The 18,074-nt window shown below is 44.4% G+C and overlaps 1 protein-coding gene across 5 annotated transcripts in view; it reads left to right on the top strand.

The window, feature by feature from the left end:
* The first annotated feature begins 15,758 nt into the window (after positions 1–15,758).
* The window catches only part of SLIT2 (slit guidance ligand 2), a 364,058-nt gene continuing 361,742 nt past the window's right edge, over positions 15,759–18,074 (top strand). For 2 of the 5 annotated variants that reach the window (XM_035005227.1, XM_035005226.1), the window contains exon 1: positions 15,759–16,495. In XM_035005227.1, coding sequence (XP_034861118.1) covers positions 16,317–16,495 — 179 coding nt within the window. In that variant the 5' untranslated portion in view covers positions 15,759–16,316. The remainder of the gene's footprint in view (positions 16,496–18,074) is intronic. The other 3 variants (XR_004679286.1, XM_035005230.1, XM_035005228.1) reach the window with 2 other exon arrangements.

Here is an 18,074-nt window from a genome sequence, read left to right as displayed (position 1 = left end):
GTATTAAGGCTAGCAAATCCTGATACTAAGATGGTCAGGAAACTGGGCGGGGGGGGGGGGAACCCTGTTTGCTAAAGTAGGAAATCCTAGTATCAGTCTCCACATTCCCCAAGTCTCCTGTATGGGACACCACCCTCTTGCACAGTGGTTCTCAATCTTGGCTGCACAGTAGATAGATCATGTGGGAGCTTTAAAAAATTCTGATGCCCAAGCACACCCTGAATCAATTAAGTATAAATACTTTGGAGAGTGTGTCAACTTGACTGGGACATGAGGTGCCCAGACATTTGGTCACCCGTTATTCTAGATTTTTCTGTGAGGATGTTTTTGGATGAGTTTAACACTTAAACCGATAGACCGGGTAAAGCAGATTGTCCTCCCTAACATGGGAGGGCCTCATCCAATTAGTTGAAGGCCTGAATCCAACAACAAAGGCTGACCTTCCCTCGAATACGTGAGAATTCCTCTTTCATGACTGCTTTGAGCTGGAACATTGTGTTTGTTTGTTTGTTTTCCTGCCTTCAGACTTGAACTGAAACATCTGTTCTTCCCGGGTCTTGAGCCTGCTGGCTTTCAGATTGGAACTCACACCCTCAGCAATCCCGGGTCTCCAGCTTGCTGACTGCAGATCTTCGGACTTGTCAGCCTCCATAATTGTATGAGTCAATTCCTTATAATTTCTTATAATAAATCTCACTCTCTCTCCCCCTCTCTTTATATATATATATTCATGTGACTTTATATAGCCAAAGAAATGTGAGAAGTCATGGATATCACCTGTATGTCATGTTTAAGAGCCAGAGGGTGAATCCCCATGTAGTTTTTTCCTCTGCTGCAATGATCACAAATGTTTTAGGGACAGGATGCTCAGAGGATCTGGGGGTCCTGAAGTGATGTGAAGAAAACATGCAATAGAGCACAACTGACCCACAGTGGACATGAAGCATGAGTGAGAGAAGTAAATATTATTATGAGTTTTCTTTAAGAGTTTTATGAAATCGTGTTAAGATACATATATATATATATATATATCTTATCTACCTGCTTTATCAGCTCTGGGGCCATTCTGCCTCAGAGTGTGTTATGTGAGGTAATATATTTTCCTATGGGATAAAAGATTTGGTCATGGTTTTATGTTGTTTGTATCTATAATCATTCAAATTGTGCACCAGAAATACCCCTCTCAATCATTCAAACCCTACTCATTGTCCTGTCTTCCCTGGCATCACAGGGCAGCATTGTGCTTGTTTCTGTCAAACTGCTATACATGTTTTTCTCATCACATGCTTCTGAGTGCTTTCTAATGTCTTATTTTTTATATTGTCTAACTACTGGCCCATGGGCTCCCCAAGGGGAAGATTTATATCTTTTCTATCTCTGTCTCTCCGGCATCTATCCCAGTACCAAGTACCAAACAGGGCTCAATATATATTTTTCTTTTTTTCTTTTTTTAAGATTTATTTATTTATTTGACAGAGAGAGAGACAGTGAGAGAGGGAACACGAGTGGGGGTGTGGGAGAGGGAGAAGCAGGCTTCCCGCCGAGCAGGGAGCCCCACGCGGGGCTCCATCCCAGGACCCTGGGGTCATAAGCCGAAGGCAGAAGCTTAATGACTGAGCTACCCAGGTGCCCCTCAATATACATTTTTCTGAAGTAAGTCACATAATCCCTCAATGCTGCAGTGGTAAGATACTTTCTATAAGTATTGCACGCTATGGTTACCGTTGTATAAGCAGCTGTGCTTTTACTAAGTTTCTTCTTTTACACTCCTGTAATTTTTATCTTTTGTTATAAAGATCATAACCTTAGTTCAAAAAGTTATTTAGAAAAGAGTGTCAAGGGGCACCTGGGTGATTTGGTAGGTTGAACCACCGACTCTTGATTTCGGCTCAGGGCTCAGGCCCTTAGACCTGGTAGTGATTGTACATGATATGGATCCCTCTGAGCTGGTTGTCTTCCCCCCTGCCCTGTGTCATAAGATGGGGGTTCCCTACTGCACAATCAAGGGGAAAGCCAGGCTGGGTCATCTGGTCCACAGGAAGACCTGCATAACTGTCACCACACAGATTAACTCAGAAGACAAAGGAGCTCTGGCTAAGCTGGTGGAAGCCATCAGGACCCAATTATAATGATGGATATGATACGATCTGCTGTCACCGGGGAGGCAACATTCTGGGTCCAAAGTGGGTGGCTTGCATTGCTAAGTTGGAAAAGGCAAAGGCTAAAGAACTGGCCACCAAACTGGGTTGAGTGGACACTGTTGGATTTTCTGCACATAAAAGTGATAAAAAAGTTCTTTATCAAAAAAAAAAAAAACAAAACAGAAACAATAACATGTATAAGAATCATTATATCTATAATATAAAATTTATCTTTAATAATGGATAACATTCGATGAGGACATTGTGCCTTGCCACACTCTAAGCAATTGACTTATATAAATTCACTTAAACATCAAAATAATCCCTTGAAATAGGTACTATGATGATCCCAGTATTAGAGATTAATAACAAAAAAAAAGAGGAACATTTAAGCCAAAGTCATAAAACTATTATGTTGTATAACCTAGATTGAAATTTGGGCAAATCAAGTACAAAGCCGTGTTTTTAATGACTATACCATAACCACCTTCTAGACATTGACACTGTTTTTAACTTTTTTATTTTGAAATAATTATAAATTCACAGGAATTTTCAAAGACAGTACAACAAGCTCCTATGTACAATTCACCCAGTTTCCCTCAGTGGTTACATCTTAATTGCATGAGAGTATTAAAATCAATATGGTACAATATCAAAATCCATGCACACATTTGGTACAGTGTGTGTGTAAAGCTCTATGACATTGATTTGTATAATCACCACAGCAATCAAGATACAGAACTATTTCATCACCACGAAAAGCTCCCGTGAGCTGTCCTCAATGTCCCTCTCCTCCTCCTAATCATTCCTAGCACTTGGCAAGCACTGATTTGCCCTCCACTTCTTTAATTTTGTCATTTTGAGAACATCCCTTAAATTTAACCATAGAGTATATGGCTTTTTGGAACTAGCTTTTTCACTCAGCCTAATGCCTTTGAGACCCACCCATGTTTTTATATCAATAGTGTGTTCCTTGTTATTGTTAAGTGATATTCCGTGGTGGGGATGTATGACTGTTTAACCCTTCTTCTGTTGAAGATCATTTTGGCTGTTAACAGTATTTGTCTACTACAAATAAAGCTGCTATAAAAAGTTTGTATACAGGCTCTTGTGTGGAGGTATGTTCTTATTTTGGGGGGATAAATACCTAGGAATGTGATGGCTAGATGGTATGGTCAGTATTTAGTTGTTTTTTGTTTTTTGTTTTTTTTAAGAAAATGCTAAACTATTTTCTAGAGCAGCTGTACCATTTTACATCTCACAAGCAATGCATGTATTCAATTTTTCTGCATTCTTTCCAAGCTTGTTATTATCATTATGTTTTATTTTAGTTGTTCTAATACATGTATAGGGATATCCCATCATGGACTAGCATTGTTTTTGTGTAGACAAGTCTGCTTAGAGGTGGTTCAAACCACTCTAGAAATTAAGGCATCCGAATAGCCATCCTGGCTTTGCCTATTCTTAGTTCTAAAATCTAAAACAGATTTTTAAATTATATGAATTTCTATTTACTTTACTGAAAAATGGGAACAATGACAGCCCTGTTACTGTGAAGATGAAGGGATGAATTATCTGTGTAAGTATAATTAAATATCACTCTCTCTGGCAACATAATCCCATTGCTTTTAATGCAGGGAAACTTTTAAAATATTCTGCAACTCAGATTTTTTCTTCTTTTTAGTTGTTCCCACTAACCTACCACAACCCAGCCCTTGCCCAGTTTTTGCTTTTCCTAAAGTGAAAAACCACAAACCATTGAAGACATTTTAGTCTTTGTTGTTATCAATGATGTTAAAATGAAGAAACATTCTAAACACATTTTCCCTGTTTGTTCCATGTAGTGGAATTAGCTGTACTTAAATCATAGACTGCTACAGTTTGAATGGTATTAGAAAAATCATCTCACCATTTCACAGATCAAGAGCCAAAGGCTCAGCTGGCTTCAATGACCCACATAAGTTCCCATAGCTAATTGAGAACAGTTACAGGCATAATCTCTAAATGTGTAGAGTTCTAGCTACAGTAGCTTTCTCACTAAAAGCTGTTGGGCCATCTATGACTGTCCCCCTCTTCCTCCATTATTTTACTACATCTATCTCTGATTACTGTTCATCTCTTTGTGCACACATTTCCTTTATATTTCTCCTGCACAATTCTGGTTCCCATACCATCCACTCAAAATGGCTGACACCCTTTCTCCCTTCTGGAAATCTTTCCTACATCTTGTCAAATCCTTTTTCTCATACACACACCCACACATACACCCCCCCCCACACACACACACACATGCTCCTCATATTCTTCCCAATTAGTCTTACTTCCCTTCCTCCAGTTACTGCCTTTAGCCACCTTCATACCCCGGTCTTCCTCCCTCTGCATAAGTAGTTCCCCACTCAGGATCTTCAACACCTTTCTCTCTTTCTCTCACAGCCCATAGCCCAAACCCCATACTTATGACTCCTTAAGGACTTTCCCTTCTCCATCCCTCAGTATCTCTTTCTGCAATCCTTAGCCCTACATACTGTTTAGGAATAAAGACTTTTAGTTTTCCTTCTTATACTTTCAGTAATGTTATACAGATGGAATAATTCAGTATGTAACTTTTGGTTCTTGACTGTTTTTTCAATTCATAGGAAGATGCAAAGAATGTGGAGGGAGGTCCCATGGACTCATCACCCTGCCTCCCCAATATTAGATCTTACATAACTAGGGTACAATATCAAAACCAGAATATTAACACTGGTACAACACACAGAATTTATTCATATTTCACCAGTTATACTTCATTTGTATGTGTGTGTGTGTAACTCTAGGCAATTTTATCACATGTGTAGGTTTGTGTATGTAACCACCACCACAATCAACATACTTTACTGAACCATCTCCATAAAGCTCCCTCTTATTACTTCTTTATAGTCGCATCCATTCTCCACCCCCATGTATTTCCTTCACCTCTCTCAACCCTTCTCAACCACTAATGTATCTTCATCTCTATAATTTTGCATAAATATTTTGGAATGTTATGTCTTCTTGGTGGGTTGACCCTTTTATCATTATACAGTGTCCCTCTCTGTCTTTAGTAATTTTCTTTGCTCTGAAATCCACTTTATCTGATATGTATATAGCCACTCCTACCTTCTTTTGATTGAGGTTTGCATGGCATACATTTTTCCATCCTTTTACTTTCTACCTACCTATTTGTAGTATTTCAAGTGAGTTTCTGACAGACAGTGCATAGTTGAGTCATGATTTTCAATCCACTCTGCCAATCTGTTTCTTTTCATTGGCACATTTAGATCACTTATATTTGGTGTAATCATTGAAATATGTTAGAGCCTAGGTCTGTCATCCTATTTGTTTTCTATTTTTTTTGGTGGTTTTCCTTTCTGTTTTATTTTTTTTTTTCCTGGCTTTTAATGGGTTATCTGAACATGTTTTAGAACTCCATTTTGATATCTCTATAGTGTTTTTGAGTATATCTCTTTGCACATTTTTGTGGTTGTTCCAGGTATTACATTGTATAGACATAACTTATCACAGTCTGCTAATGTTGACATTTTACCAGTTTGAGTGAAGTGCAGAAGCTTTACCTCTCTTTCTCCTTACTCTCACCTGTTTATGATACTATTGTCTTCAATATTTCTTCTACAAACACTGAGAATCACATAATACAGTGTGATAATTTCACTTTAATCATCGAACATGATTTAGAAAGTGCAAGGGCAGGGCGCCTGGGTGGCTCAGTCGTTAAGCATCTGCCTTCAGCTCCGGTCATGATCCCAGGGTCCTGGGATCGAGTCCCACATCGGGCTCCCTGCTCGGCGGGAAGCCTGCTTCTCCCTCTCCCACTCCCCCTGCTTGTGTTCCTGCTCTCGTTATGTCTCTCTCTGTCAAATAAATAAATAAAAAATCTTTAAAAAAAAAAAAAAAGAAAGTGCAAGGGCAGAAGGAAAAAATACTGTCTGTACCTCCATTTTTACTCTTTTCATTGTTTTTTTTCTTTCTTCCCAATGTTCCAAGATTCCTTTCTTTATTGTCTCCTTTTGTCTTAAAGAACTTCCTTTAGCCATTTCCTTAGGGCAGGTCTGCTGGCAAGACAAAATGTTTTCCTATTTTTTCACCTGAGAATGTCTTAATATCCTCTTTCACCATCTGATTGACATCAGTTAATTGTCTTTTCTCATTCAAATTGTGGTTTTCTTGGTTCTTGGTAGGATGAGTGATTTTTCCTACTGCATCCTGGACATTTTGGTTATGTTAGGAGAATCTTGATCCTATTTAAATCTTCTATTTTAGCTTGTCGTCGCTGTGTTTAGATTTAGCATGTAGGTCCTGGCCTACTTATGTGGACTTTAGTTTTCAGAGGCTTTGCGATGCAATTCTGGTCTGTTTTGCTATCCTGGTGCTGCTTGGGCTCCTGCTCAGTCCCTACTGTGTTGCCTGCAGGAGCTGAAGTAATATCCTGGGTCATCTTCTGCTGGGGGGCCCAGGGGAGGGGGCACCACGAGGGGACAGTGGAGAGCCAGAAGACACTGGGCCTGGCTCTCTCATGCCACTGAGTGCAGGGCGGGGAAATGCTGGATTCCGCCAATGCTTCCCTGGGGGTGGATCAGCTGGCCTGCTGGTGTCCTGATGATTGCACAGCTGCAGTTGGGAGGTGGATCTCAGCCAGCTGATGCCCTAGGTAGGGAGCAGGGGTTCAGGTTCCCCACTAGGTCTCTCTCAGGCTTGTCCTTTCCTGGCCCTATGGGAAAAGAAGGAAAAACCAGGAAACTCACAGCTCTGTCATTCCTCAGTCCTGAGCTTCTCAGCCAGTCCATTTTCTTTTCTTCCTAGCTCTCTGAGCCCTTTTATCATTGCCTGTGCAATTAGCTGTACTTAAAGAGGAGTGGGACTATGTGAGCCGACACCATCTTGTTTCAGAACCTGAAGTCTCCAAGTGTTTTATGTATTAACTTACTTAATCTCCACAAGTTCTTTGAGGTAGGACAATATATCATCTCTTATTTTCCACATATAATAGTTTAAGGAAGAAAAATAAAAATAAAAATTAAGACCCTGGCAAAGACATCCTCAGAATATAAGGTGAAACTTAGGAATGCACACACGAAAGAGTTATGACTGTAATTCTGAATAGATTTATCTCCAGATAAAGCTATTTGGAATGAAGGAACAAGCTTTTAGAAGTTACTTTATTTTGATATACTCTTTAAAATGGCATTATAATTCACATTTAATCTTTCATAATCTTTCATTATATTGCTTGGGCAATCATATATAAGACTATTTTGCAGCTGTGTTATCTTACAATCATAAGGAAGAGCACACAGCTTTGAGTTGATTCTTCTTACACAGATATGACTAGTTAGCAACACCTGAAGTAGAATTTCTATTTCTTCAGGCATTGTACTGCTTGAAAAGTTAAACTTTTTCTATACTTACAGATTCTTCTTTACATAATGTTTTTCCTAAATTTACATAAGAAATATATTATAGAATCTCCATGTCATTTTAGTGTAAAAATATCCCTTTTGTTTTATTCCTTTTTATATAAGGACAGTGTATCCCAAGTCATGAAAGAGAAATGAAAGAATCCCATTATTATGGAAAGGAGGTAAAAGGGTTGGCTCAAGTCAGATTATATTCACCCCAATGATTCTTCACTAAATGTTTGTATGTTGTTTTTTGCATTCACCATCCTCAATTAAAAATAGTCACAGTGCAAATAAGAATATTAATACATTATTTTACAGTTAATGTAGTTCTTTCATATGCATAGTTTTCATTTTATTATCGTGAATTTCCTAGGATTCATGGATTAGTAAGAGGTCTAGTGCTTTGGCCCCTGGTTGCTTGGGTTGAGATCCTAGCTTTCTCTACCCTTTCCTAACTGAGCAACCCTATACAAGTTATTTAACCTTTCCTGACTTCATTTTACTCATCCCCACAGTAATGTGGGCAAGTTACTCAACCATTCTGTCTCTCAACTTCCTCATCTCAGGTAATACAGTTTTCAAGGAGGAGTAAATGAGAATATAAAGTAAAACACTTGGAATAATGCCTGCACACAGTAAATACTTAATAAATGTTACTCATTCTTATCTTCATTCTATATGTGAGGACCATCTGGTTCAACAGATAAGCACGTGGAAGAAATGGATATGCAACATATCTTGTACTAATTTATTTTATATTAAAATGAAATGAATTTAAATTTTCGTTAAATGCTTTTGCAGAATTGCATTTCAGAGCTGAAGAACTAGAGACAGCAGTAGATAATACTGAGGAAGACATTTACTGCTTGTCACAGAGCAGCCACTTTGGAGCTCAGAGCTTTTATCTTTACAACAACCCTTTGAATTTTAACATAACCCTTTAGGAAACTATGACCTCGCACATCGAATAACCACCTTTTTTGGACTAAGGCCAAGTTGGACCTGTCACATATTTTTTATTGTCAGTGAGCTAAAAACGATTTTTGTATATTAAACTTAGCAGTTGATTTGATGATAGGAAATACTTACTTGGACCCCAATTAAATGAAATGTTATCCCTCTAAAAATAATTCCATAATTCCCATTAAGTAGATCTATATTACAAAAACAATTATAACCAATTGTTATATATTTAATTGCATCAGTAAAACATTTGTGGAAATTTGTTTTCTCTTTATTATATTGGAATCTGCATAATATCCTTAATTTTGCCCATTGGCTTGCAAAGCCTAAAATACTTACTGTTTCTTTACAGAAAAAGTTTGCTAACTCTCCAACTAAGACACTAATGTGACTCTTTCTCTGAGAAAATGGCTTTTTTGGCCACGAGGCAGCCATATACCTTGAACTACAATTTTCTAATGGTGGTTATGAATAGCCTCTGCTAATCAGAGTATTATTATCTAAAATTATAATATTTAGCGTTGGGATTTGAAAATATTTTATTTTGAGTTTATGTTAGACTAGAGCAAATTCTTTGTAATTTTAGCCTGATATTATGACCCCATAGCAGGAAGGTCAACTTTTTTTAAATGAGCAGGAGCCTGCAGAAGTTGTGAGGGGTTTCTCTCCCTTCGTTCCAAGTAACACAGGAAGATTTTTTTTTTTTCTTTCATGAAAATCCAGGAGGCACATTTTTAGACTTAGTAGAGTCAAAAGATCAGGCAACTAAAAATCATTTACAATAGTATTTCCTTTTCCCTTGATGGTTAAATTCTTGCAAATTTATTTTAACCTCATAAAACCATTAAAATGTTTCTGTATATTTTCCTTTGGGCTCTTCAATGTTAACGTGTTTTTTTAACCTGCATCATTGAGTATTAACTATTCCTTTTATTTTTTTGTTGTTGTTCTTGCCCAAGTATATTATATATTTAATGTTCAAATGCCTCTTTACTCCAACTTTACCTCCCCTAAAACATTTTGGTCTTAATTACATATAGAACAAATCATTACACTCTATACTTAAATGATAGAATTTGAGAAACAGTGTATCGTGATGTTTATAAAATGAGATTTGGGGTGTCAGATCAGAACTCTTATTTCTACTTTGCCACTTATTAAGAACATGATCAACTGAATGAGTTCCTGTGAATCCACGTTTTCTTAAGTATAAATAGGGGATCAAAATAGTCTCTAACTCAGATTGTTGTGAGCTGAAAGGAGCTAAGTGTTTGGAACACAGACATTACTTAAAATAAATATATTATTACTAAGCTCTGGGAAGTGTTTATGGTTCAACTGGTCTAATCCCAACATTATATAAATGAGAAAAACTATGGCCAGAAAAATCTAAGGGACATATCCAAAGCTTCCCAAGCATTCCCACTTAGAAGCATATCCAGGTTTTAGACTTTTCATTTTAATTTTACCAAACCATCAACAAGTTATTTTATCATGGCAATGGAAAACCAACTTCACGCCTTCAAAGGGTATCATGGGATAGAAGTGTCTTTTTTTTTTTTAAAGATTTATTTATTTATTTTGAGAGAGTGAGAATGAGAGAGAGAGAGAATACATGAGTGGGGGAGGGGCAGAGGGAGAAGCAGGCTCCTCGCTGAGCAGGGAGCCCGATGTGGGACTCGATGTGGGACTCGATCCCTGGACTCCGGGATCATTACCTGAGCCGAAGGCAGTCGTTTAACCAACTGAGCCACCCAGGCACCCCGGGATAGAAGTGTCTTGAAACTAACTGTATCCATCTCTACTCTTTCACTCATGCAATGCTGTAGGCCGGGGCAGGCCATGGTCTTTCTTCTACTCTTAAAGTATAGCCCCAGGGTTTCCCAGAGCTCAGGACAAGAAGTTACCTGATCATTGTAATAGTTAATGGAAATACCTAATCTAGTCTTACAATAGCAATACAATGTTTTAGAAATATTTACCTAGTAATAGCAGTAGTAAGGATGAACAAAGTGATTCTGCTTTTTATTTAATGAACACTTCGGTCTATGCCAGGCACAGTGCTGTGTCAGTTTGACAAATACTATCTTAATCTTCACCATAATCACGAACAGTGGATATCATTATTTCCATAATATGTAATATTAAACTGGAAAAAAAATAAATATGGCAAATTTTTTTAACTGGCTGAATCATAATACTTAGGGCAGCTTGCTGAGATTGAAGCTCTTTCCCCTTCTTCAGGCCGTTTCTTTGGAAAATGAGCCTAAGCCTTTGTTGCCTCCGTGGGGCTGTACATAAAAATATTTTGGTGCCCCCTAGAGGTTATCAGGAATGTGCGGTTGTCAAATGCCCAGCAAAGAGAAGGGGAAGCCGGCTCAGCAGGCACCGTCCATCACTCAGTGCTGCTTAATTCTCTATACTTAAGTGGCTCAGATGTAACCACAAAGTAGCTCTAGAAATCAGTGGTTCTCAAATTTCAGTGAGCATCAAAACCACTTGGAGGGCTTGTTAGAACCAGATTGCTGGCCTTCACCCCCAGAGTTTCTGATTCTGTGGGTCTGAGGTGGGATCTGAACATTTACATTTCCAGCTACAGTCTCTGGCCTTTCTGATGCTTCTGGTCCAGGAACCATACTCTGAGAACACTGCCCTAGAGAATCATCTCAAAGTTTAAGCCAACTCCAGAAGCTCTTCAGGTATTAATATCCTTGGGGTGCTGCTGCTGTGGGCCCTAGCTCTCCCCTCCTCTTTTTAGATGACCATAAATAGACCGTGTGGAGAGATGTGAACATCTCCTGTATAATGCTGAGAGTACCTGATGAATTATAGATTCCTTGATCCCTGAGAGTTTCAGAGGGTCTCTAGACATTGTGTGTAGGAGAACCAATTGAAGTTTGAGGTCAGGGAACTCAGGTTCTGATTTCAGCTCTGCCACTTAATCAGACCTAACTGAAGACCAGTGTCCTCACCTGAATACAAGTAAAATAGCAACCATATACAGCTACACTGTGGTTTTAACTCCAACAAATAGCTTGGCACTTGGGGTGCATGGAAAAATATTTAGTTAAATCTCGATCTCTTTGACTCTGGGGTTCCATATCTGTATTTCAAATGCAAAGATATTGTAAGAAAAATCAGGAAATTAACATGGGCACGTTTTGCAACAATGGAAAATAGTAGCATGAAAGCCGTTAAAGACAGGTAATTTTTCTGTTAACTTCGTGAATTTGATCAATGCTATTACTGTTATTATCTTTGTTTTCACTCGTATTTACCTCTTTTTCACTAATTCTTTATCTTATTCCCTTCCTCCATAAGTCCCAATTTCATAAAGTTTTTTTCTCCAAAGAAAATGCAAATTGAGAGAATGTTTGCTTTTTATTTTTTTTAACTGTATGAGGTTTTAATTGTCTAAATTGTTTTCAAATTATCATAGCAACTGGATTTTTTTTTTTTTTCTCCCCCTCAAGATAATAGGAGACTTGAATGTTGACTCCAGTGGTTTCCACTTCTGTTTCATTCAGGTCAGGATTTATGGAGACCTCATGTGGTGACAAGAGGCACCACAGAAGGCTTTCTTCAGGATGGGTATAACGCGGTCAAAGAGAAATTCAAATCTCATTTGGGAACAACATAATCCAGGAAAATGAAGACCTAGAAGTTAATGGTACTGAAGATGCAAGGCCTCCAAAAAACACACTACAATAATACTGAAGGATACTATAATAATAGCTTTAGAAATGAGAAACCTGGCCAGTCATGTATAAATTTCCCTTTATTAACTGAAAAGTTGATAACACAGAGAAATTAATGTGCCATGTTGCTCAGGAATTAGTTGCAGTCTTCCTTTTCTTCTTCATGAAATCCTTGGACATAACTTCTAATATAAATGTTCATCAAATTTAAAAATGTGTTCCAAAAGGCATGTGGCTACAAATGTTATTTTCAGTTCTTTTCTTGACTTTACACAGAATGGAAAGTGAAGCAGACAAATAATCAAACTTGAACCCACATTTATGACTTTCGTTGGTGCAACAATATAAATAGCATTATTTGCAAATATTGGAATGCAAGATATGTTTTTGCAATTAAAATACAGAATAATGATTCTAGGTGGTAGATAAAGTTGAACATAAATACATCTTGTTGCTGACAAGGTATCAGAGTTATAAAATTAAATTAATTAGTGTGGTAGTAAACATATTTCAACCACATAATTTACGGGTACAGATTAAAGAAAATTCACTGGGTTTGGTGTAGGGTGGTGGAAGAATCCTTGGTCATTCAAGGCACTTATTCTTTAACTCATTATCTTTACAAGAAAATGTGAGTATGCCTTCCACTTTTTCCTTCTTAAAGAAGTTACGTAACAGACCTTTAAGCTAAAATCTAGAAGGACAAATGAGTTAATAAATGTTAAATGTTTTGAAGTCTTTAAAAGAACAGAGCAACATAAATCTATGGCGTTAAAATGAGTAATCCAAAGAGTTCCAGTTTTGTTATCTAATAGGTCCCCTGTCTTTGGAAATGTCCTCAGAATAGCTTAGGATTTCCAGACCCGGCAAAATGAATAGGTAGAGATAGTCTCATTAAAAGACATTTTGGAAAATATAAGTAGGAAAAAAAGTTAATAGGGATATTCGTGAAATTTCAGGTTGAGTACATTCTTATGATAAGAAAAAAGGGGCCAATTTTCAGGGCGCCGACTATGTGGTAGGCATATTGTTAGATGTTGGAAATACAAAAGTGAATTGGACAGATCCTCTTGCTTTCAAGGGGATGACAGATAATGACACAAATAATTATCACACTATGAGATTGGCATTAAGCTGGGGGCTCGCACTACTTCCTGTGAAAGCTTAGTAGGATGGAATGGGACAAGGAAGAATGAGATGAGGGGCTTTAAAATCAAGCAAAGGAGCTGACACCTCTAGTAATCATTAGTCAATAGTCACATTGGTTTTTGCTGGGAGAGTAGTGGGGAGCAGGCGAGTTGTAGCAGTTGCCAGACACCCATCACACCAAAAAGACAAGAGGAAACGAGGAAATTCTCCTTCAAAACATAGTGGGGGGAAAAAAATCCAGATCTTCCCCTAAATAAAGGAAACCTTCTGGTTACAATGTGCGTTGCTAGGGATTTAGTTTTCCCTCCTAAGAGAGTGAAATCAGACAGACACATTCCAGCCCTTAGGGTTTTGCGAGCATATTGTATATCCAAGACATCCACTGAGCCTGGTGTTAAGTGTGGGACTATAAAGAAAGGGTTAAACGGAAGGGGGTGGCTCAGAGATGGGAAGGCTGGCGAGAAGGCTGGAAAACTTGCAAAAACTCTGAACTTTTAAGCTCCCAAAAATACACATGTGTGTGTCTGTGAGCGCAGGCAGATCTATTTCGGTAGAATTTTTTTTTTTTTTTTTTAATCACAATCTCTCGGGCTCTCTCTTGCTGCGCTGCAAACACACCGAGCAGCCCCTCAGGATCGAGGCAAAAGCTGCCGCAAAGGCACTGGCAGCGCTATTTATTTATGAGTCGCGTTCAAAGCCGCCCCCTCCGCGTTCCTCCGCGGCGAACAACCCCCCCAGAGGCTGGGGCACCTCCCGGGCCCTGGAGCTGGGGGCGGGAGCCCGGGAACCTCCTTCCTCGGGCAAACTTTGTCGGGGCGTGGGAGCGAGGGAGCGAGGGAGCGAAGGCGCGAGCCAGGGCGCGCGGGAACGCGCCGCCCGCCGCCGCCGCCGCCCCCGCCTGGCGCTGGCGGCCGGGGCCTCACCTCTCCCCGGCGAGGTGCGGGCGCCCCGCGCGCAGCCAGTGGGCGGGGCCGGCGGCGCGGGGCGGGGCCGAGGGGTGGGGGCTCCGCCGGGTATATAAGGCCGGCGCCGGCTTAACTTCTGATTTGGGCTTATTTATTTGGGGAGCGTGCGCACGCGGAGGCCGGCAGCAGCGGTGGCGGCGGCGGTAGCTGCCGCAGACGGTGGTTAAAAAGGCGGCGGCGGCGGCAGCGGCGAGCGATGGGAGCGCTGTGGCTCCCGGGCGCAGGCGGGAGCTGCCAAGCGTTCCGAGCACGGCGGGAGTGCTGAAGAGAAAGGGGAGCGTCCGGGGGCCCGACGCCGGCTCCGGAGGCGCGGGTCGGGTTTTTGTTTGGCTGCGCCCAGGGCCAGGCGGCCCGAGCGAACAACTCCAGTTACAACAACAACCCACCTTCCCGCAGCCGAGCGAGACCAGGGCTGCTGCGTCCGTCCTATTGTTTAGACACTTGCCAGGAGCTCGGGAGCCAGCAGAGCCACCGAGTCCCCGCTGCCTGTCGCCGCTTTCCCCCTCCGCCACTTCCCTCCCTAGAGAAGGAGGCGCGGAAAGCAGCCAGGAGAGGGGAAAGGGCTGGAAGGAGACCGGCTGTCCTGGACTGCGGCCGCCGAGTCAGGTGCAGCACCGGGAGCCGGGCGGCGTCGCGACGTCGGCGGGAAGACTGCCACCGTGGCCGTGGGGGACAGGATTCAAAGCCTGGGAAAAGTTCCTGCACTTTGAGAAGGAGGGCTCACTTGCGGGCGGCTGTCCGGGGGGCGGCCGAGGGGCTGCGTCCGCCTAGGAGCCTGCTCTGGTTTCGTCCACCTTTGCCATCAGGTGTCTGCTGCGGAGCTGCGGCGTATCCGGGAGACGCGAGGGGCTGACACGCGCGCGCACACAGGACTGCCATTCAGCCGCCTCCTGGGCTCTCCTCGGAGTAGCGGATCCCACCGGCCCACTGCCACCTCGTCATCCCCCTCCCGGGCAGGACCCAAGACCCGGACACCTCCACTTTGGCCTTTGCACTCCTTCTGGCCTGCCTGCCAGCCAGCCCCGACTCAATCCTCTGAGGAGCGCTGGTCCTCAACTTGGCCTCTTGGATTTCCTCTGTCGGGGTGGTGACTAGTGGATATTGCTGCTGGCTGCGGCGGCCCCATTGCCCTTTGTCTTTTCTGCGTGACCTCGGGAAAGGCCCTGGTGCGGAGCGTCGCCAAGGACGCTGGGCAAGAGGCGGGATTGCCGAGACGTCCTTCGGTGAAGTGCATGTGTGTTTGCAAACCGCCCTCGGCTGTCGGGAGACGGCGAGGATCTGTCGGGGTTGCGGAAGAGCCGCAGGCTGTCGGGAGGCCGCGCGAGTGAGCGGCGCCAGAGCCCCGCAGCACCGCCCCGCGCCCCCCGGACTGCGCCCCCGCCCCGTGCGCCCCCGCGCGCCATGCCCAGTCGTCCGGCGCGCTCCGCTCCCCGCCCGCTGGGCTCTTGCGCCTTCTAGCTTCGGAGAGCCCACTTTGATCGAGGCCACCATTTCTACTGAGCACCTCTCTTGTCTCCTAGCCTCCCTACTGGAATCGGATTTGCAGAGGGGGTCAGTGGAATCGGAGCACTCCCTTTTCCGCGCAACCGGCCCCTGCATCCGCAGCTCTTTTACCGCCAAGTTGATCTTTCTGAGACAGACGACGCGTGATCTCACCGCAGCTTTGGGGTCTCCTTGTAGCCTTGGCCTGGCCGATTGATCTTCAGGACCTAAAGTTGCCGGAGGAGCGCCTGCCCTGCTGGAGGAGGGTGGAGGGGAGGTGGGAGGCGCGTACCTGTGTCAGCTCTACTGCCCTGAATATTATTACTGTTACTTCCATATTATTTTGTGTACATTTACCCGGACACGCTGGGTTCCTAGCCCCGCGCCAGATACTGGGCCTCAGACACAGCGCGATTCGCGCGGAGCAACGAGCTAAAGAGGAACCCCCCGCGCCGGCGAGCGAGGAGGCGGCGGGGGAAGATGCGTGGCGTCGGCTGGCAGACGCTGTCCCTGTCGCTGGGGTTAGTGCTGGTGATCCTGAACGAGGTGGCGCCGCAGGCGTGCCCGGCGCAGTGCTCCTGCTCGGGCAGCACAGTGGACTGTCACGGGCTGGCGCTGCGCAGCGTGCCCAGGAATATCCCCCGCAACACTGAGAGACTGTGAGTATGGGATCTTCCACCGCCCCCCCCCCCCAACACACTGGGTCGCGCGCATCCCCTTCGTCGAGACTGGAGGGATCAAACGGCACAGGGACATGTGCCTGGGTAGCTCTCTTGCACGCGCATCCTGGGCTAGAACTCCCTGGGAGGGCGAAGGACAGGAGGGCGCTGCACAGGGAGGGGCCGCTGCCCAAGGAGGGGCGGGCCCGCTGGCAGCTGTGCTTGGTCCCTTCCCACACTTGCATCCCAGGGCAGGATACTTCTCTGGGGCTTGGAGAGCCGGGGACGTGGGGGACAAGTACTCGCTAGTGCCCCGGGCAAGGGAGACGCGACTTTGTTCCCCAGACTGTGTAAACGGAGTCACCTTGCGGTTGCCAACACTGGCGGGTCGATTTCAGGGCCAAATCCCAGCTTTTGTCGGCGCGGGGTGGCGCGGGGGGAGATTGGCGGAGGGGACTCAGAAGGGAGAAACCTCTGCTCCCCGGCTTAGTGTCACCCTCCTGGGGACGGAGGGGGTGAAGAGAAGGGATCATGGGGCGTCTGGGTCCGCCCGGGGGAGCTTCTGCAGGCCTCAGAGGGAAGGATGCCCCAGGACCTAGGCAGCTCGCTCGCTCGCCGCACGCCGCCCCCGCGACTCTTTCCCCCGTCCCCCACGTCCCCAGGGAGGAGGCGGCGGCGGCCCGCCCCAGGAGACGTGTCGGAACCGGTGACTGAAGAGGAGGACCTTTCCCCCCCGTGTAGGCTAAGTTAGGGCTGGCTCTCTAACTCGAACCAGCCGAGCGGGGTCCGACTGCTAAGGCGACCCTGCGGCCCTCCGCTGCCCACCCCCCGGCCCTTCCTGCTGAGCCCTAGGGCTCCCGTGCACCTTTCTGGCAGTTTCTGCGCACATTCACGTGGCCTCAGTTCTCCTTCCTTCCCTTCTTCGCGCTCTGCTGCCCGCAGACATCCCCGCCTCCCTGTCTCTGCGAATCTCTAATGAAGAAGTAATCGCAGACCCCGTGTTGACGGCCCACGCGCTCCTTGTGGGGCGCTTCCCGAGTTCAGGGAAGTGGAGCATGGAGGCCATTCCCTTTGTGAACGCCGAGGCCGCCGCCCCGCGTTGCCCGAGCGCCCTGGGCGCGCTCCACTCGCCCTTGCGCGTGGGCCCGGCGTGCGCCGGGCGAGGGCGGCGGGGGCAAGCGCACCCCGACTCTGCTACCGCGACCTCGGCGCCCCCCGGGAGTTAGGGTTGCGCGCCGCGGAGGGGACCCGCTGGGACCCGCACGTCTCCACCGGCGCGGCCCGCAGCGCCTCGAGTCGCTCTTCTTATCTAACCCAATTCGTTCTCCCTCAGTTTAAAGGCCAGAGTTGAGCCCTTTCTTCCTTTGCAAATGTCTCCCACACCCCCAGCCTCTCTGGCCTGCCCCCCACTTCAACTCCCTCTAGCGCTGGGCTAGTTGGGGCCCTACCAAGGGTGTCTTGTCAAAATGTGATCTACCACATTTGTCTGGAGCTGTGGGTAGGGATTCATGTTATGTCAAATAGCCCATAAAAGACTCCAACAATTGTAGGAACAACTTGGTGGTACTTTGCTAGGCAT

The sequence above is a fragment of the Mirounga leonina genome, unplaced genomic scaffold (assembly GCF_011800145.1).
Source record: "Mirounga leonina isolate KUSES-001 unplaced genomic scaffold, KU_Mleo_1.0 Mir_129, whole genome shotgun sequence".
NCBI classification, from domain to species: domain Eukaryota; kingdom Metazoa; phylum Chordata; class Mammalia; order Carnivora; family Phocidae; genus Mirounga; species Mirounga leonina.
The sequence above is the reverse complement of the archived record's forward strand: the minus strand, read 5'-3'. Positions and strand labels throughout refer to the sequence as shown.